At 40.1% G+C, this 21,296-nt stretch overlaps 1 protein-coding gene across 7 annotated transcripts in view; it reads left to right on the plus strand.

Moving 5' to 3' along the window:
• LCA5L (lebercilin LCA5 like) overlaps positions 1-21,296 on the plus strand; it is a 59,548-nt gene that overhangs the window by 13,178 nt on the left and 25,074 nt on the right. For 4 of the 7 annotated variants that reach the window (XM_037831492.1, XM_037831491.1, XM_037831502.1 and 1 more), the window contains 4 exons: positions 566-648; positions 3,610-3,935; positions 16,728-17,242; positions 19,154-19,291. In XM_037831492.1, coding sequence (XP_037687420.1) covers positions 3,620-3,935; positions 16,728-17,242; positions 19,154-19,291 — 969 coding nt within the window. In that variant the 5' untranslated portion in view covers positions 566-648; positions 3,610-3,619. Of the gene's footprint in view, positions 1-565; positions 649-3,609; positions 3,936-16,727; positions 17,243-19,153; positions 19,292-19,773; positions 19,995-21,296 lie in introns of those variants that run through there. The other 3 variants (XM_037831498.1, XM_037831493.1, XM_037831495.1) reach the window with 3 other exon arrangements.

Consider the following 21,296-nt stretch of genomic DNA (forward strand, 5'->3'; position numbering starts at 1 on the left):
GTGCAGCAGCTGGGGATATGCAAGGGCTCCCGAGGAGCATGTTCAGGCCTTCAGGGTCTCTCACACCAAAACACAAAGACTGAAAACAAGAATCTTTGCCTCTGCTCCTGCCCACTGCACCAGAATGTGTCTGGATAGATAAATTCTTTGCCTTAGTTTATGTGACTTTACCATCAGTGTGTTGTTTGCAGCTGTACTGCTTAATTTTTTTTAAAGCACTAAACTTAAAGGTGGAAAAGGTAGACAGTCTCAACCTATCTGAACCTGTTGCCTTTTTTGTTGCTAGGACCAGATGATATGAAAGCTTGGATATTTACAGAAAGTAAAATCGCTAGTTAAATATTAATTCTGATACTGATGTTTCTAAGACAATTGTTTAGGCTAAGATTCCTTGGAGAAAGTATGAACTGCCTGATGAATTTCATTGGAAGAAAAGGCAAAAGGTTTAAGCACAGGCAGAAAATGGTTTTTTTAAAAACACCTCTTTGTAGAAAAAGTGATATTACATTCCTCTTGGAAAGGATCTGATCCAGCTAATTTCTCTTTTGCTTTCTTGATAAAACAGGAGAATTGAGAGTATTCAAAGGAAAAAAGAATCCTTTTAAAGACCCCAGGAGATGGATTCATTTGTTTCAATCTGCTATTGAGGTAGGCTGATGTGAAAGAGATTGCGGTGGTGTTCCTGTGCCTTATCCCAGTAGCATTACAGAGAAATGCAAAACCATTTGCTTTTTAACTAAAGTTAAGTTTATTGAATGAATATATTTAGGATCCAGAGTATTTGACTTTCCATTCCCTCCTTTATAAATCTTTGCTTTAGATTACTCTGAGGGCTTATCCAAGTATCAAAGTGTTTGTACATTGTAATCTAGTCTTTCTAAAGTATCAAGGATAAGGGCTGTACGAAGAGCCACATCTATGAACGATCCTCAAGCTGGCCTCATTGTTCTTAGGGGAGAACTTTCATCTGAAACTTCAGGGTTGTTGGGGAATGTGTATTTTACCTGTGGGCTGTTGGCCTCTCCCAGGGAACAGCCTTAGATAAAGGTCAGTTTGTTGTCACCTTGCAGACTTGTTGGGGCATGACGGGGAGAGTCTCTGTGAAACAAAGAGCAGAGACATTGGCCTGTGGCCTTGTTTGTCACACAGAGTATTCAGTTCAATCAGTAGTTTAACACTAGTATCTATTCCCAAGAGCAAGAAAATAATTTAAAAACAAAATAGAAGTAAAAACCAATCTTTTGGTAAGTTTAGTAAGGTCCTAGGAGCAAAAAACCTGTTATTTTAGCTAAATGGAACCGTAAATCAACGTGCGACAGTTGCTTTTGGGGAGTAATTCACTGAACTGAAACACAAATTCCTGATCTAAAAACAAAGCACACCTGTATTTAAATTAATTTAAATTGGATTTAATTAGAATCAAATGCATCCTAAATAAAAGACGTCCTTGATTAAATTATTTTTCAATCATGGTCTTTGGTTACAAGGACTTTCAACTGTGTGATATCATATGCCCCTGATTAGAAATTAGGGTTACATCCATAAATTTCATTTTGATTTTTCACTTTTAAACTTTAGTTCTTTGAAGTTTATTTTACTAAATTATTGTTTCATTCCAAAAAAAAATAGATTTTGGTTTTTCACATTGAATAATTAAATCTTTAATAATCAGATGTTCAGTTTTTTTAACATTTTTTATTATGAAATGTATATACAGAAAAGTTACAACTTTCAAAGTACAGTTTAACAAGTGGTTATAGAGCAAATTTCAAAGTATAGTGTGGGTTACAGCTCCACAATTTCAGTTATTTCCTTCTAGCTGTTCTAATACACTAGAAACTAAAGAAAATACCTGTATAATGATTCAATTATAATCTTTTGTTAAATCCTGTCTTGTCTGTTTCTACTCCTCCTGTTGCTACTCCTCCCTCTCATTTGACCACTGTCTCAGTCTTCAGGGATATCTAATGACAAGGGGTGGAAATGGATCAACCCAGCAGTCCGCTGGAGCCTGCCAGCCCCAGAGTGGGGGGTGGGCGCTGTGCATTGGGGAGAACCTGCTTAAGGGCGCAGTGGGTCTGGGGGTTCCCAGGCCTCCAAGTGATCAATCTGGGGCAGTGGGGCTGCAAGTTTCACCGTCCCCAGCCCGTAGCTTTTAGTCGGCCCACAAGGTCCCTGCCCGCCCCCGGGCCCTGGAGTGGGGTGGGGGGGCTCCTGGTGCTTCCGTGTGGCCCCTCCCTTATCCCTGCCTCTCGGCCGTGCACGCTGTGTTTTTCCGTGGCGGCAGAGGAAAGGCAGCGGCACAGTGTCTCTCGCCTGCTAATTGTCAGATCGGCTCTGCTCAGCTCTGCGTCCCCTCTCCTCCCGAGGGGAGGGCCCTACTACAGCCTGCTCAGGACTGAGGGGTTAGGCCCCGCGCGCTGCACGAACATGATTGTGCATGGCCAGCGCGGGTCCGCGGCCTCCCGAGACCCCCCGCGGAGCTCCCGGCTGCAGGCCCAGGCCTGAGGAGGGTCATCTCCCCAGCCGGCTGCTGAAACGCGGGAGTGCAGAGCTCCTGCTTCTCCCGCTCGGGCCTGCACGGAGCTGCCACCCCGTCCTTTCAGTCCTAATGTCTCTGCTTTTTCACCCAGGTCCCCACTGTACACTGTAGAGGGCCGTCTGGTACCCTGGAACCGCTGTCCTGGTGGTTTTCTGCCTTTTCTGTAATTATTCCACAGGGTAGAAGTTTGCACTGCCTCTCCTAGTCCATCTTCCCAGAAGTCTTGACACACTCAGTTTTAATTCTTTCAAATCTGTTATTTATAAAAGTCTGGGTTTTATGTAGCCTAAAATATAGTCAGTTCTTTATTAAACAAATATAAATTTTCCATTTGGTAGATTTTCTTCAAAAAAAAGTTCCAATCCCTGGATGATTTTCCCGTGCCAGTCAATATGTTTTTCTGAACTGCGTCTTCTATCATGATGTAGTATCAACCAGGGAAATTATTGCCATGAAGTATTAATTTAAATAAATCATAGAAAGGAATGCAAAGTTCCTGAATTAAGAACTAAGGAACCTTATAATCCTTTGGTCAAGTTTACATCACTGGAACCCACTGATTAGTCTTAATTTTAGAACGAATAACTACTTCTAGAACAACTAGTAAATTAATTACATTCTCCTCTATCTGTTTACTCTCAAAAACACATGATTTCATCATTAGTAAATGAAAGTGTGTGCATGTTCACAAATATGTTTGAATTTCACATTTCCCATATCAGGTGTCCAAACTTACCAAATACTGTCATTTTCTTCAGTTCTAATCAAAGCAAAATATCCCAACAAATAACTAGCCTTAAAGAATGACAGTATAATTCACCAATTGGTAAATGGGCTATAGATTTTATTTCATACCATCTGTGGCTATTATCTCACCAAAGTTTGCTGTCAAAGGTCTTACATTTTATATAGAAATAATGGAAACACCAAACTGAAAATTTTTCAGAAAATACTTCAAAATAATGTTTCACCTTCCTAACTATCCATTTATAGTTTAAAGAAAATATAATAAAGCATAAGTTCATTTTAATATTACTATAAACTTTTAAATACTTTTCTTCTATTAGGTTGTCTACCATGTCTTTGACTGATACAACAAAACCAAATATAGATGAGCATTTCCCCATTGTGGCATTGGAAAACAGTCAGAAGTCTGCAGAGTGTCAGAGAAGCCCAGACACTGGTGAAGATCCCACTTCTGATAAGAGTGTTGATTATAGCAGATCTCAGTGTTCCTACAGAAGTTTAAGTTCTCAGAATGATTATTCAGAGGACTTTCTCTCTGAATTCTCAGAAAGAGTTATTAATAGAAATTATTTAGAGCAACCTGTGGTAAAAGAAAAGGAGGAGGAGACAAAAAAATACAATGTTTCCAGAATCTCCCAACCTAAAGGTAAGAGGCAAAAATCTCCCAACTAAGCCTGAATTTCTGGTTATAATTATTACTTAATGCAATAGGATTTGAAGTGTTCCATATTTGGTTTTATTGTTTTTCTATATTGTGTATATCATAGGTCAACTTCTATAGAAAGAATTAGGAAATAGAGAAATTAAGCATAATTATAAAACAACAGCGAGTTAGGCTTCAAGTGTAAAGCCCAGCCCTCTTGCACTGACTTCCCCTTCTGGAGCCTACTAGTGAGGTAGTTCCATTTTTAGTTAACAGGTGGCCTTGTTACAGAGGACTGCCACACTTGGATTTCAGTGGCTTCTTGCCTTTCGTCTCAACTGAAGAACCAAGGTTTGAATGGCCAATGAAATGTAAATCCTTGTGTCAGCAGCCCGAGAAGTTGGTCCCCAATACTGGTGAGGCATATTGGCAGAGACAGTCTTTTGAAACAGAGATGATTCAAAAGGCTGTTAATAATGTCGTTTCATTGTAGATTTTAAAAGCACCAACACCATCAATTCCTAACCATCCAAATGTGAATTAACCTCAGCCATCTTTGATCTCCCTGCCTCTCTGCCCAGACTGTGGTTATTTCCTCCCATTTTAGGCAATCCTGGGTTTATAAACATTCCAGTGTGTTCATGGCTGCTGTAGCCAGGAACTCTTTTTGACTCTGACATCAGAACTGCCCTCAGTCAACAGTCAGCAAATACTTGTCAGGAGCCAACTATTTGTAAGACCCACCTATTCACCACTGTCACATTTACCCAGGGTGGGACTCTGTTTGAAGATGTCTTCACTTGGGAGATTATCACAATGGAACAACATCCTGGTTAGGTTCTATTGTACCACAGCTGCACGATCCCTTATCCACACTGGAAATTCCCAAAGCTCTGAAAGCCCAACCTTTTCATATGTTTGCACCAAAACTGATTTGGCAACAAAAACCTGACTTGTACTGACATGAGACTCATCTTTATTTTACTTGGTATGAATAGTCATACATTTCACTACAAAATTAGTTTTTGATTTAAACATGCTGCCTTAGACCCTACTAGATAAAATACCATACATGTACTAAAAATAAAACCCTTAAAATTCAGGAACAGTCTACTCCCAGGGAGTTTTGATAAGGGATTATGGCTCTGTGCACTACATTTATATTGATTGCTTTCAAGAGGCAATTAGTATTTATAAAACTATTTATTTGAGAAACTAACCTCATTTTGAATTCTAAACAACTTTTAATTTTTTCTATAATTGATTCCTCACTTATTTGTTCTACAGATATTTATTGAGTCCTTTATGTAAGATACCTGTTCATAAATTGGAAGCAGCCTAAATTAATCCATTCACTTCACAACAGACTAGGATCCTAATTCCTTTATCTGAAAGAGTAAAAAGTTCACTCTGACTTGGATATTCTTTTGTATATTAGAAATCTGAAAATATTTTAAATAAACCTTGGATGCATCTTTCACACAAATTTTATATATCCATGAGGGATCCTTGTATGATGAACTTAAAACACTCATTGCACATCAAGCTTTGTACAGAATGATAAAGTATTTCCTTAGTTCATTCTTTTTTTTTTATCTTCATTTTATTGAGATATATTCACATACCATGCAGTCATACAAAACAAATCATACATTCGATTGTTCACAGTACAATTACATAGTTCTACATTCATCACCTAAATCAATCCCTGACACCTTCATTAGCACACACAGAAAAATAACAAGAATAATAATTAAAGTGAAAAAGAGCAATTGAAGCAAAAAAGAACACCGGGTACCTTTGTCTGTTTTTTTCCTTCTCCTGTTTTTCTACTCATCCATCCATAAACTAGACAAAATGGAGTGTGGGTCCTTATGGCTTTCCCAATCCCATTGTCACCCCTCATAAGCTACATTTTTATACAATTGTCTTCGAGATTCATGGGTTCTGGGTTGTAGTTTGATAGTTTAAGGTATCCACCACCAGCTACCCCAATTCTTTAGAACCTAAAAAGGGTTGTCTAAAGTGTGCGTAAGAGTGCCCACCAGAGTGACCTCTCGGCTCCTTTTGGAATCTCTCTGCCACTGAAGCTTATTTCATCTCCTTTCACATCCCCCTTTTGGTCAAGAAGATGTTCTCCTTCCCACGATGCCAGGTCTACATTCCTCTCTGGGAGTCATATTCCACGTTGCCGGGGAGATTCACTCCCCTGGGTGTCTGATCCCACATAGTGGGGAGGGCAGTGATTTCACCTTTCAAGTTGGCTTAGCTAGAGAGAGAGGGCCACATCTGATCAACAAAGAGGCATTCGGGAGGAGGCTCTTAGGCACAATTATAGGGAGGCCTAGCGTCTCCTTTGCAACAACCGTCTTCCCAAGGGTAAAACCTATGGTAGAGGGCTCAACCCATCAAACCACCAGTCCCCTATGTCTGTGGTCATGTTAGCAACCATCGAGGTGGGGTAGGCCAATACCCCTGCATTCTCCACAGGCTCCTCAAGGAGGCACTACATATTTTTTTCCTTGTTTTTCTTTTTTAAATCAACTGTATGAAAAAAAAAATTAAAAAAAAAAAAACATACAATAAAAGAACATTTCAAAGAGACCATAACAACAGAGTAAGAAAGAGACAACTAACCTAAGGTAACTGCTTAACTTCCAACATGTTCCTACTTTACCCCAAGAAAGTTACCTAATATAGGAACATTGCTGTGAACTTGTTCCTACTATATCCATCAGAAATTAACAGACCATAGTCATTCCTGGGCATCCCCAGAACACTAAATAGCTTATCTGTTCTTCTTGGATTATTGTTCCCCCTTCCTTAATTGCTCTCTATTGCTAGTTCCCCTACATTCTACATTATAAACCATTTGTTTTACATTTTTCAAAGTTCACATTAGTGGTAGCATATAATATTTCTCTTTTTGTGCCTGGCTTATTTCGCTCAGCATTATGTCTTCAAGGTTCATCCATGTTGTCATATGTTTCACGAGATCGTTCCTTCTTACTGCCGTGTAGTATTCCATCGTGTGTATATGCCACATTTTCTTTATCCACTCATCTGTTGAAGGACATTTGGGTTGTTTCCATCTCTTGGCAATTGTGAATAATGCTGCTATGAACATTGCGTGCAGATATCTGTTCGTGTCACTGCTTTCCGATCTTCTGGCTACATACCGAGAAATGCAATCACTGGATCGAATGGTAACTCTATATCTAGTTTTCTAAGGAACTGCCAGACTGACTTCCAGAGTGGCTGAACCATTATACAGTCCCACCAACAATGAATGAGAGTTCCAATTTCTCCACATCCCCTCCAGCATTTGTAGTTTCCTGTTTGTTTAATGGCAGCCATTCTAATCGGTGTGAGATGGTATCTCATTGTGGTCTTAATTTGCATCTCTCTAATAGCTAGTGAAGCTGAACAATTTTTCATGTGTTTCTTGGCCATTTGTATTTCCTCTTCACAGAACTGTCTTTTCCTATTTTTGCCCATTTTATAATTGGGCTGTCTGTACTACTGTCATTGAGTTGTAGGATTTCTTTATGTATGCAAGATATCAGTCTTTTGTCAGATACATGGTTTCCAAAAATTTTTTCCCATTGAGTTGGCTGCCTCTTTACCTTTTTGACAAATTCCTTTGAGGTACAGAAACTTCTAAGCTTGAGGAGTTCCCATTTATCTATTTTTTCTTTTGTTGCTTGTGCTTTGGGTGTAAAGTCTAGGAAGTGGCCGCCTAATACAAGGTCTTGAAGATGTTTTCCTACATTATCTTCTAGGAGTTTTATGGTACTTTCTTTTATATTGAGATCTTTCATCCATTTTGAGTTAATTTTTGTGTAGGGTGTGAGGTAGGGGTCCTCTTTCATTCTTTTGGATATGGATATCCACCTCTCCCAGCCCCATTTGTTGAAAAGACCATTATGACTCAGTTCAGTGACTTTGGGGGCCTTATCAAAGATCAGTCGGCCATAGGTCTGAGGGTCTATCTCGGAATTCTCAATTCAATTCCATTGATCTATATGTCTATCTTTGTGCCAGTACCATGCTGTTTTGGCAACTGTGGCTTTATAATAAGCTGCAAAGTCAGGGAGTGTAAGTCCTCCCACTTCGTTTTTCTGTTTTAGAGTGTCTTTAGCAATTCGAGGCATCTTCCCTTTCCAGATAAATTTGATAACTAGCTTTTCCAAGTCTGCAAAGTAGGTTGTTGGAATTTTGATTGGGATTGCATTGAATCTGTAGATGAGTTTGGGTAGAACTGACATCTTAATGACATTTAGCCTTCCTATCCATGAACATGGAATATTTTTCCATCTTGTAAGGTCCCCTTCTATTTCTTTTAGTAGAGTTATGTAGTTTTCTTTGTATAGGTCTTTTACATCTTTGGTTAAGTTTATTCCTAGGTACTTGATTTTTTTAGTTGCTATTGAAAATGGTATCTTTTTCTTGAGTGTCTCTTCAGTTTGTTCATTTCTAGCATATAGAAACATTACTGACTTATGTGCATTAATCTTGTATCCCACTACTTTGCTAAATTTGTTTATTAGCTCTAGTAGCTGTATCGTCGATTTCTCAGGGTTTTCCAGATATAAGATCATATCGTCTGCAAACAATGACAGTTTTACTTCTTCTTTTCCAATTTGGATGCCTTTTATTTCTTTGTCTTGCCGGATTGCCCTGGCTAGCACTTCCAGCACAATGTTGAATAACAGTGGTGACAGCGGGCATCCTTGTCTTGTTCCTTATCTTAGAGGGAAGGCTTTCAGTCTCTCACCATTGAGTACTGTGCTGGCTGTGGGTTTTTCATATATGCTGTTTATCATATTGAGGAAGTTTCCTTCAATTCCTACCTTTTGAAGTGTTTTTATCAAAAATGGATGTTGGATTTTGTCAGATGCTTTTTCAGCATCTATTGAGATGATCGTTTAATTTTTCCCTTTTGAATTTTTAATGTGTTGTAATACATTGATTGATTTTCTTATGTTGAACCATCCTTGCATGCCTGGAATAAACCCCACTTGGTCATGGTGTATGATTTTTTAAATGTGTCTTTGGATTCGATTTGCAAGTATTTTGTTGAGGATTTTTGCATCTATATTCATTAGGGAGATTGGCCGGTAGTTTTCCTTTTTTGTAGCATCTTTGCCTGGTTTTGGTATTAGATTGATGTTAGCTTCATAAAATGAGTTAGGTAGTGTTGCATTTTCTTCAATGTTTTGAAAGAGTTTGAGTAAGATTGGTGTCAGTTCTTTCTGGAAAGTTTGGTAGAATTCCCCTGTGAAGCCATCTGGCCCTGGGCATTTATTTGTGGGAAGATTTTTGATGACTGACTGGATCTCTTTGCTTGTGATGGGTTGGTTGAGGTCTTCTGTTTCTTCTCTGGTCAGTCTAGGTTGTTCATATGTTTCCAGGAAATTGTCCATTTCCTCTACATTATCCAGTTTGTTGCCATACAGTTGTTCATAGTATCCTCTTATAATTTTTTTAATTTCTTCAGGATCTGCAGTTATGTCACCTTTTTCATTCATTATTTTGTTTATATGGGTCTTCTCTCTTTTTGATTTTGTCAGTCTAGCTAGGGGCTTGTCAATCTTGTTGATCTTCTCAAAGAACCAACTTTTGGTGATATTTATCCTCTCTATTGTTTTTTTGTTCTCTATGTCATTTATTTCTGCTTTAATCCTTGTTATTTCTTTTCTTGTACTTGGTTTAGGATTGGTTTGCTGTTCATTTTCTAGCTTCTTCAGTTGATCCGTTAGTTCTTTGATTTTGGCTCTTTCTTCCTTTTTAATATATGCGTTTAGTGCTATAAATTTCCCCCTCAGCACTGCTTTTGCTGCATCCCATAAGTTTTGGTATGTTGTGTTCTCATTTTCATTCGTCTCTATATATTTAGCAATTTCTCTTGCTATTTCTTCTTTAACCCACTGATTGTTTAGGAGTGTGTTGTTTAACCTCCAGGTATTTGTGAATTTTCTAAGTCTCTGATGGTTATTGACTTCTAATTGTATTCCATTGTGGTCAGAGAATGTGCTTTGAATAATTTCAATCTTTTTAAATTTATTGAGGCTTGTTTTATGTCCCAGCATATGATCTATTCTGGAGAAAGTTCCGTGAGCACTAGAAAAGTATGTGTATCCTGGTGATTTGGGATGTAATGTCCTGTATATGTCTGTTAAATCTAATTCATTTATCAGATTGGTTAGGGTTTCAATTTCCTTATTGGTCTTCTGTCTGGTTGATCTATCTATAGGAGAGAGTGATGTGTTGAAGTCTCCCACAATTATTGTGGAAACATCAATTGCTTCCTTTAGTTTTGCCAGTGTTTCTCTCATGTATTTTGTGGCACCTTGATTGGGTGCATAAACATTTATGATTGTTATTTCTTCTTGTTGAATTGCCCCTTTTATTAGTATGTAGTGGCCTTCTTTGTCTCTCAAAACATCCCTGCATTTAAAGTCTATTGTATCTGAGATTAATATTGCTACACCTGCTTTCTTTTGGCTGTAGCTTGCATGAAATATTTTTTTCCATCCTTTCACTTTCAGTTTCTTTGTGTCCCTGTGTCTAAGATGAGTCTCTTGTATGCAACATATTGATGGTTCATTTTTTTTGATCCATTCTGCAAATCTATATCTTTTAATTGGGGAGTTTAATCCATTTACATTCAATGTTATAACCGTGAAGGCATGTCTTGAATCAGCCATCTTTTCCTTTGGTTTATGTTTGTCATATTTTTCCCCTCTCTCTATTAATAACCTTTATTGTACCCATACTGAATCTCTTTAGTACTGAACCTTTCTCCAAGTCTCTCTGTCCTTTCTTTGTTTTTCTGTCTGTAGGGCTCCCTTTAGTATCTCCAGTAGGGCAGGTCTCTTGTTAGCAAATTCTCTCAACATTTGTTTGTCTGTGAAAAATTTAAGCTCTCCCTCAAATTTGAAGGAGAGCTTTGCTGGATAAAGTATTCTTGGTTGGAAATTTTTCTCACTCAGAATTTTAAATATATCGTGCCACTGCCTTCTTGCCTCCATGGTGGCTGCTGAGTAGTCACTACTTAGTCTTATCCTGTTTCCTGTATATGTGGTGAATTGCTTTTCTCTTGCTGCTTTCAGAACTTGCTCCTTCTCTTCCGTGTTTGACAGTGTGATCAGAATATGTCTCGGAGTGGGTTTATTTGGATTTATTCTATTTGGAGTTCGCTGAGCATTTACGATTTGTGTATTTATGTTGTTTAGAAGATTTGGGAAGTTTTCCCCAACTATTTCTTTGAATACTCTTCCTAGACCTTTACCCTTTTCTTCCCCTTCTGGAACACCAATGAGTCTTATATTAGGACGTTTTATATTATCTATCATATCCCTGAGGTCCATTTCGATTTTTTTCAGTTTTTTTCCCCATTCTTTCTTTTATGCTTTCATTTTCCATTCTGTCATCTTCCAGGTCACTGATTCGTTGTTCACCTTCCTCTAGTCTTGTACTATGAGTGTCCAGAATCTTTTTAATTTGTTCAACAGTTTCTTTAATTTCCATAAGATCATCCATTTTTTTTTATTTAGTCTTGCAATGTCTTCTTTATGCTCTTCTAGGGTCTTCTTGATATCCTTTGTATCCTGTACTATGGTCTCATTGTTCATCTTTAGTTCTTTGAGTAGCTGCTCTAGGTGCTGTGTCTCTTCTGATCTTTTGATTTGGGTGCTTGGGCTTGGGTTATCCATATCGTCTGGTTTTTTCATATGCTTTATAATTTTCTGTTGTTTTTGGCCTCTTGGCATTTGCTGAACTTGATAGGGTTCTTTTAGGATTTGTAGACCAGTTGAAGTCCTTATCTCTAATTTATCAGATCTACAGCTTCGTGGAGTACACTTCCTCTAACTAACCAGCAGGTGGCGTCCACGAGCCACCTGTTCTCCACAAGCCAGTTCTCCCCTGCTTAGCCTTTGTGGTGAGTGGGGGAGTGAGCCTTGTGGGGTCCAGTTGGTGTACCAAGCTTGCGTGTGTAGTTGGTGTTGCCCGCTCTGTATATGGGGCGTGTTTCTGGGCAGTCAGGGAGGGGGGGGGGTGGCTCTAACAATCAAATCTCCCTGGTGATCCAAGAGTTTTAAAGCTGCTGTAATAGTCTAATCCTTCAGTTCAGTCCTGCCACAGTTTGTCTCTGCCACTGACCCACAATTCCTTGGTATTGGCGTATGGCTCCTGAGACTTGCAAGTGGGCCCCTCTTCCAGGCTGTGCATCCCCTGGTCCTCTGTTGAGGGGTGACTGTGCTATGTCACAGGTGAGTGCCGTCCCCCCAGGGCAGTTCTGGGCTGCTGGGCTGTGTAGGGAGGCTCCCAGTCTGCTGAAATGATGGCTGAATGGGGCTTTGTTAACTCACACTGCTCCACCTTCCCAACTCTGGGACAATCAGCTGAGGTTGCAGGGAAGGCTAATGTCCATGCCCAGTTTTGTGGTGTGTGCCTGTTATTTGAAGCACTTCCGTCACACTGGGTTGTCTGTGGCAGCTCTGGGCTATGGGGCTGGCGATGGGCAGGAGTGTTTCCTGTCCACCAGGATGATGGCTGTGAGCGGACACCCCCCTTTCCTTGGGAAGTTATAGTGTTTAGTGAATTTTCTCTGCCACTGGATTATTGCCTTTTGTCTCAGAGCTCTCTTAGTTCTGCTCTTGTCTTGACCTGCCCAAATTGCAAGTCTTTGAAGCTTCCTGTATTGGGCTTCTTAGAGTAATTGTTTTACAAAAAGAAAAAAGGATTTAAAAAAAAAAAAAAAAAAAAAAAGGGCCTTCCTCACAGATCTAATGGGTTATTGAAATGCTAAGAGACAAAGCAATTAGGGCCATTAAGGAAAGGTCCACAGGGCAGAGAGATCAGCTTTTCTTCGGGATTTGCATATGAGCCTCAGGGCCTGAGCTCTGCCCTTCCCCTTTCTATGTTCACCAGAACTCCAAAAATCCTCCGCTTTTATTTTGGAGTTTTTCGTGTTGTTTTTTTTCTATGCCTGTCTCCTCTCTGCTGGGCTGGCTGCTCTCAGATTCTCTGGTGTCTGGTCTCAGTCTATCTATTGTTGGAGTTTGAATCAGTAGAATGAGTTTCCGATAAGGGCTGCCACTGCAGTTCTCCCTTCTCCTTCCCGGAGCTGACAGCCCCTCCTCCCCCGGGACTGAGCCTGGCAGGGAGGGGCGCGGGTCCCCTGGCCGCAAAAACTTACAGATTTCGCTGATCTCAGCAGTTCCACGTTTTCATGAGTGTTGTATGAAGTATGCCCAAAGTCAGATTGCTCTGTGGTGTCCAGTCCACGCAGTTCCTGGCTTTCTACCTACTTTCCTGGAGGAGTAACTAAAACATGCAGCTCACCAGTCCGCCATCTTGCCCCGCCTCCTTAGTTCATTCTTTTATTCTTTTGCTCCCGTATTGTTCATGTTTGGTAAGTGTTTGCCAGAGAATTTTAATCTGCAAGTAATTTGCTCTACTCTGGGGTAATAGAATTCTAACCTTAAGTAAAAAACTTAATGTTTTCACCAGTGCAGCAACTTCTCAAAGTCTAGGAACATTGGATTAGGAACCTCCAACACAGATGCAAAATTCACTAAGAAATAGTAACATCAGGTTATTTTCTACTCCAGTTTTAGCAAACAGATGAAAGCAAATGTTATGGCAAAAAGTATTTCATGGAGAAAAATTATGAGGATGAAATGAGAATTCTTGGGCTTCAATTTGATAGGATTTTTGCTGTGGTCAAATAGTGGAGGTTTATTAAATCATTTAAAATAGCAAACACTAATTCTACAGCTGATTTTCAAAAATTGGTTATTTCCTCCTTTTGTAGAAAGGACTCTTTCAATTACATATCCATTAAGAAAATTGCTTCCTTGGTGTGTTGCTTTATCAGTATAATACCAAAATTATCAACTGATACATGTGATGGTCATTCAAAACATTAGTATACCAAAAATAGTCCTTTTAATGCATTTGCCTGCTAGGGTCACCTTTTGCCCTTTGAATGTCCCTGTTGTCTTTGGTCGGGTGTAGGTAGAGGACCTAAGGTAGTACTGAAGAGACACCTGCTCCAACAGACTAACCACAGGGACTCCGGAGAACAGAAAGGGTAGGCCCTTCCTTGGAAAGGCCCTGGTCCTCAGAGGAAGTGAGTCTGACTCTTCTAAGGTGAAATGCAGTGTAGACCCGGAAGAGAACCTGGCCACGGGCAGGGCCAGCACGAGCAAGTGGAAAGGTAGCTAAGGACAAGGAGCAGAACCAGATCAAGGGCATGGAGGGAAAATGACCAGGAGAGGGGAGGAGAAAGGGAAGGAAACGGAAGGGGAACAGGAGGACAACAGAGGTGTGAGGGGAGGGGGGGAGAGGCGCAGGGCCTGCCTGGCAGATGGGCCAGCGGAACGAAGACGGGCTGAGGCAGGGCGAGTTTGCTGCTGAAGTGGTGAGTGTGGGGACATTCTTAGGACTGTTCGGAAGGGCAGGTTTCATTGTAAGTTATTTGAAATGTCTGTGGGGGTAACTATGGACTTAAACGTCTATACTTTTGGTGAATTAAGGCAAGTTAATTTGAGTGAGTGTTTTGGCTCAGTGGTGCCCTAAGTAGTTTAATCAGTCAGCTAAATCTGCCTTACTGATAGAAATTGTAAATTATACCATCCTTACTATGTGTGGTTTAGATAATGAGATACAAAATCATTAAAGATTAACCCTATTTCAACTTGCCATAACTTTTATAATTCTGTAAGCATGCATGATGTATGTTAACATGAATTTGAGTGGTATATTTACATTTCTGAATCAAATCTGGCTCAGCCTGTCCCAACCACCCACTCACTAGGGTAGATAAGAAATTCAATCTCAGGCCTGTTTGGGGATTAGAAGGAGTATAGGGGACCTTACACAGACAAGAACACTTGGGAAAGGGCCTCTGGTCTTCATTCTTTCGTCTTCATCCCTTATGTGTTCCTGGTCCAGGCTTGTGTGATGATTAAAAGGCTAGCACTTCCTCCTTGTAAACTAACCGTGCCCGCTGTGCATATCTTAACTCCAGAGGCCTTGACCAATGCCAAAGGCTGTAGCGTTTAGTCCCCAGGCACCCTCTCATGCTGACTCGGCCCTCTTGTCACTTCCTTGAGTACAGCATGGGATGGGGAGTAAGTCTCCACTGCTCATGGAACCCACCACTCCTCATCATGCTAGTCTCAAGGAAATCCCTCTCTCCTCCAGGGTCAGGTCACCCAAGCGTTGTAAGACATTACAAGTTGGGGATCAAGAAGTCGGTCATGCTGGACACACCTAGAACATGTCAGCCCCTGCCGTCTCCTGTCCTAAACCAGCCCCACGCACACTGCCTGAGACTAGGATTTCCTAGGCAGTGTCCTGGGTATTAAAACTTGTGGCCTCAGCATAACCACAGACACCTCTTCACAAGCCTCTTGTAGGTGTTCCAGAGGCTTCCCTGCTTTGCTTTCCAATTTTCAGTGCCCAAAAGCCTGTTCTAAACTATTCAGGTGTTCTACCATAGCCCCTGCTAAGTTGTTGTTCCTAGTGGGAATATAAACACCTTTGAAGGCAAATTCACAAAGACAGCCCATCAGTTATTGATGTGATGCTGATATTGTGATTGTACTGTATGGTCTGTTATGCTCAAGGCTCAAATGCTTTTTCCCTAGGAAACATCCTCTGTATTGGTTCATCGTTTCTATCACAGGCAGAGTTGCCTTTCCCACCACCCTTGTACCAAACCTGCTGTCCCATGTTCCAGTGTGTTCACACTTGGGCCAACAGGTTGAGGTTAGGGCTTCGGTGACACTGGCCACCAGGTACCCTTCTCTCTCCAGGATCAGGACCAGATTTTTTGGATTTTAGACTCCAGCTTCAATCTTTCTTTCTCAGAAGATATATATCCTAATATGTACACTTGTTCACATACATAGGTGACACAAATATACATGCGTGTATATCATACAAACTTGCACACACAGGGAGGTGGCAGTAAGCACAGGCACAAAGACCTGGATTCTCTCTCCCCACTTATTAGCTCTGTACCCATTCACAAGGGACATCTCTAAGCATCAATTTGCTCATCTTTAAAACACAATAATAGTACAGTGATGTTACACATACATTTAACATACTCAGATTCAATTATGTAAGCTTGGTGCTAAGTGCAATATTGTTTAGATACCTTTTTGTTTATCAATAGATCCCTGAACACATGCCAACTATTTCATTTAGTGCTGAGCCAGAGTAACGGAGGTGACTATGTTGGATTTACCAAGAGATCAAATATCTAAATACTATATAAGGAGTTTAATGGATTTTTCAGGATCATTTTGAATAGACGAGATTTTCACTTAGGGCTCTACTGTTACATTCTAATTGCCTCAACACATTGTTGGAAGGATGACATCAGATAATTATATAAAGCATTTGTTCAATGCCTAACATATGGTAAGCACTTAGTAAATTTTAGCAATTAGCACAGGTTGTAGAGTCAAAAAAGTCCTGGTTTTCAGACCATTCCATGCCACTTCATGGCTGTGTTAACTTGAACAAATAACTTAAAATCTCCAGATATAAACTGGAAATACTGCTGACCTTAATGAATTGCATTAAATGAGATATCTATATATGCAGTACCTAGTCTAAAGCATGGGTATTCATTAAGTGCTAGTTTTTTTTTCCCTTAGTTACACTTAGGTATGTGCGTTATGTGTATGTGCATGGGGGGAGGTACAATATGTGCATATTCGCATATCTCTGTGTATTACTAGTAATAAACTGGATTATCTGCTTACACAGGCAATAAGGAAATTGCAGCTGAAAAAAAGCACAACTGGAATGCATCATTCTTTAATTCTCAAATCAATATGATTACCCAAAGAAGAGATGCTATGGCTCATCGCATAATGTCAGCAAGGCTTCATAAAATCAAAGAACTAAAAAATGAATTAGCTGATATACGTCGAAAATTGGAAGCCACCATCATAGAAAACCAGTTTTTGAAACAACTTCAGTTTAGACACTTGAAAGCGATAGGAAAATATGAGAATTCACAAAATAATCTCCCACAAATAATGGTTAAACATCAGAATGAAGTAAAAAATGTAAGGCAGCTACTTAGGAAATCCCAGGAAAAGGAAAGAGCTGTGTCTAGGAAACTTAGAGAGGCCGACAGTGAGTTGTTGAGGACTAAAGATGCCTTACAGGCACTGCAGAAACTTTCTGAAGACAAAAATCTTGCAGAGAGGGAAGAACTTACACAAAGATTGTCTATTCTTATGACAAAAATGGAGGCAAATGACAAAAGAATACAGGTCTGTATTTCAGAGGCCTAGAAATTTTAAGTTTCCAAAATTAATGGTGCACATTAATCATAACTGCCCTCTCCATAATGAAGACCACAAACTACATTGCTCAGCCACACTAACTAAGGATTTTGTCTAAGGGTTTGGGGTAAGGTGTATTGGATGGTTGAAGGAGAGGCAGAAAAAGCTCAGACCTGGAAATGTCCTTTCTGTTGTCCGGTGAGCTTGGTTAGTTTACTTGGAAATGGTCGTTGTCTAAGCACAGTGACAAGTATTGGGGGAATGTTTTCCTGTGCTAAAAGTTGAGCAAAAGCTTTCTTAGAAATCAATCCTCTACTTCAAACTTTATTAAAAGGCCACATCCCTAAAAACCTAAAGGGTGTATCTGTTCAGTCCTTTTCCTTTTATCCTCCCTCACCACTTTTGTCCATTTTTAATATTTTGAAAAAGGAATTTTTTCAAGGTAATGTCCTTGTAAAGATGGAGGGAAAAGGAATTAAAATACTTTGAGAGTTGAAAGGATTGATTTTTTTTTCAATGGTTCATGGTTGTCAAAAGCTTGGGGATTATAATATAAGAGATGATCTCTTAATTTGCCCACCTATATTCTACACTAGTTTTTGACCTCTAAGGACATAAACATAAAATGGAATTTATTTACTGTTTAATTCTTAATACCTGATGGTGAAAGGCAAGTATTTCCTATGATATTGAAATAATAAAGAATTATGCATTTCAGCCATCTTTTTATCTCAGTCATTTCTTCTGTTAGTAAAATCTGCTCTATTGTAAAGAGACTTTTCTTATGTAGAATGGGTATGTGAGCTACAGAAAATAATGAACAATCTTGGTTTTAACTCTTATAAATAGTATACCAAAGTTATATTATCTGGCCTCTTAGGTAATATTGAAACCATCTTAGCATATATCATGTAAAAGTAAATGTATTTTTATCTCACTTACATTTTGAACATATAAATGTTTAAGTAGTTCATGTTTTAATATCTATAGACAAACCCCCAAAAAATTTTTAAGAACTAATTAACTTTTTTCTTGGCTGACAGAAGGACTTGGTTGATGGGAAATTGCTATTTGGTTGTAGGGCATTTGGTGGAAGGAAAATGTTTTGTGGGTCAAAATATTTAGGGTGTGTTTTTTGTTGTTGTTTAGTGTTAATATTTTAGGGAGTGGGATGTTTAGTGATAATTTCATCCTTTTAGTTTGCCATGTTTTCCAATTTTCTTTAATGAGAAAATATTAATGTTATAATGAGGGGAAACTCACTCTATGTAAAAAGTTTTGGTCAAAGCATTTGTCAAAGTCTGGATCAGACAGGTCTCAATAAAATAGTTGTCATTCTGTGCCACAGTGAGTTCTGTGTATAGATGGCTATTGAGCTAAACTGGGCATTTCGATGTTTTATAATTCATCTCTGTGGATGCAAAAGGGTGAGTCTTTGTAACTTTTAGTCTCCATTATCTGGATATAACTGTGCCAGGAGGCCTGCGTTGATGCAGAAATGTCCCTTCACTGAGAGGCTTGAAAAGTTTTTAAAGAATACAACATGAAAGGTAAGGGGTAGGATATCTAATTTTGACAGAGCTGCTTAGGTTACTTTTAAAGTATGACACTGAATTATATTTATTGAGTTTTAGGATTTGTCCAAAATTTTTATCAAATTCCAGAGTATTTAAAAAGTATCAGACTCGACACATATGATATTTATTCTCTAGAGTTGGGATCTGGGACTTTTTGGCTTGTTGTTGGACTTAATTCTGATATATATCCTCTATCCAAGCCATTCACTAAAATTATATTGAAATTTTATTATTTTCATAAATGTAGTTAGTTTTGTTATAATTTAAGTTTTTAATAATGCTACATTGGTTCCAGAATTGTTGAAATATATACTGTTTTCAGAGCTTGGAAAAACAACTGAGGATGAACAGTAAAGCCTTTAGTCGGCAGTTGGCGATTGAGAATCGGAAGACATTAGCAGCTCAGTCAGCTACAAAGGCTCTGCAAATGGAAGTAAAACACCTTCAACAACAACTTAAGGTATTTCTTTAAAAACAAAACAAGAAAAATTGTGAAATTCTGATTCCCAAAATATCAGAGCTATGTATGCCTATTTTATCTTTAAATTATTTAACTTTGTGAATATGTTTCTCAAATTAAGTTTCTTCCCTACAATCACATGAAATTATTAGAATGAGCTAAACAGCATGGTGAATGTTAGACTTAGTATTTAGAAAAATTAAAATTCTTTTCTATTCATTGACAAGACTTCTGGTTGTCATTTTTATCTTAAAGTAAGAGTATTGTATTTTCTTAACATTTTACTGTAACTCAAAATAAGTTTTTAAATTTAAAAATTGACTGACAACATTTTAAGGAGTAAATTTTAGTGGCTGGTAATTTACTTTGAAGGCTCATTTACAAATATGCTTACAAGATGTTTTTAAAGTTTGTTCACTATTCTAAAATTAAAATTTTAAATATTTATTTTTCAAACTTCTCACTATATTTCTGCCTTCAAGACTTCTAAAATTTCCAACAATTTGAAAAAGCTGGATAAGACACCTCAAAAATCACTGTTTCATCTCTCATCTAGAAAATCTTACACTTTATTCTGTAAGACAAGCATCTTTAACTTTTTTATGAGTAATAAAATCTAATTTAGACTTCCTGAGAGCCTTGAGATCACTCAGAGACAGGGAAAGAATTGCGGGGACTGAGCTTGTGCCTCGACTTACCAGGCCTGGGCCAGGGGACTTGATATCACCCCCTGGGGAGGGTAGTAGGTACGGGCGTGAGTGCCCTCTGCAGCCCCCCCGAGCCTGAGGAGCGAGGTCAAGGCAGCTCCCTTTTCCTCACCCAAAATGCCACTGGCAGGGGAGGCTTGCCGGAGGAAACCGCCTTTCTCCCAACTGCCCTTTCCCCACTTCCTTATCTTACCCACTCGCTCCCTGGTGCCAAGGCCACTCCTGCCACCGCCAGTGCGCATGCACCGTGGCCAGAACAACCCCCGCCCGCTGCAACGGCTCCTGAATCCTCTCAGAACCAATCCTAGCCCCTCTCCCTTCAATATTGCCATTTTAGGCTACTTCACCTCCTTTCCAGCCCTGCCCCTCTTACCAGCCTATATAACCTGTAATCACCCCTGAATAAATCTCTTTGGCGCATACCCCTACTGGATGAAGAGTGTTTTTGTCCTTATCGCCGCCCTCCTTGCACGCCTCTCGCCGAGGACTCTGGCCAACGTCCTCCGCCTCGCCCTCGCCTCCGGGAAAGAGCCCCCGCCGCCGGTAACCTTTAAGCAGCCCCGAGAGCTGAGGGCTCGGCTACCGGCCGCCACTCCCCCTAGAAGCAGTAACCCCGACCGCAACTGGTGCCCCGTGTGAGGAACGTCTCCACACGACAGTTTGGCAGGTCACTCGCTCGCCCGGACGCCCCTCCAGCTTCCCGTTTCCTCGCCTGCAAGGTAAGGGCCGCCTCTCCCTCGCCGCTTCCGGAGCCGTGGGAGGTTCCTTGCTCCGAAGCCGCTCCTCCCTTCCCCCACGCTCTCTTCATCCAGTAGGAACTCCTCCCTTCCCCCCACGCTCTCTTCGTCCTCTTGTATGCGCACTTCTATGACCCCCGTTCCTCCTAACACTCTCCCTCTTCCCCTCCATTACTTTGCTGTAGTTCTTTGTATCTTTATTTCCTCATTTGGTGCCGTGTGCCTCTTTGCAACTGCCCCCCCTGACTGCTCTCGTTGCCAAAGGGCACTGCTTTCTGCTTTCGCCGTCTCCTTCGGCCTTGCAGCCACAGTTTATCTCATTCTCTTTGCTCGATAAACAACTCCTCCTTCTCCTCCCTGCCAGCCGGCCGGCCCGGCTCGGGAACAACTCCCCCTCCTCTCCCCTCAGCTATGGGTAATCGTATATCTACATGTCAGGCACCTCAAGTTCGTGCTCTGGCGGGTCTCCTAGACACGCATAGCTGTAAAGTGTCTGTCCGGCAGCTGCAGATATACTGGGATCTCCTGCTGCCCTTTAACCCATGGCTCACCACTTGTCAT

This window comes from Choloepus didactylus, chromosome 1 (genome assembly GCF_015220235.1).
Source record: "Choloepus didactylus isolate mChoDid1 chromosome 1, mChoDid1.pri, whole genome shotgun sequence".
NCBI lineage: Eukaryota > Metazoa > Chordata > Mammalia > Pilosa > Megalonychidae > Choloepus > Choloepus didactylus.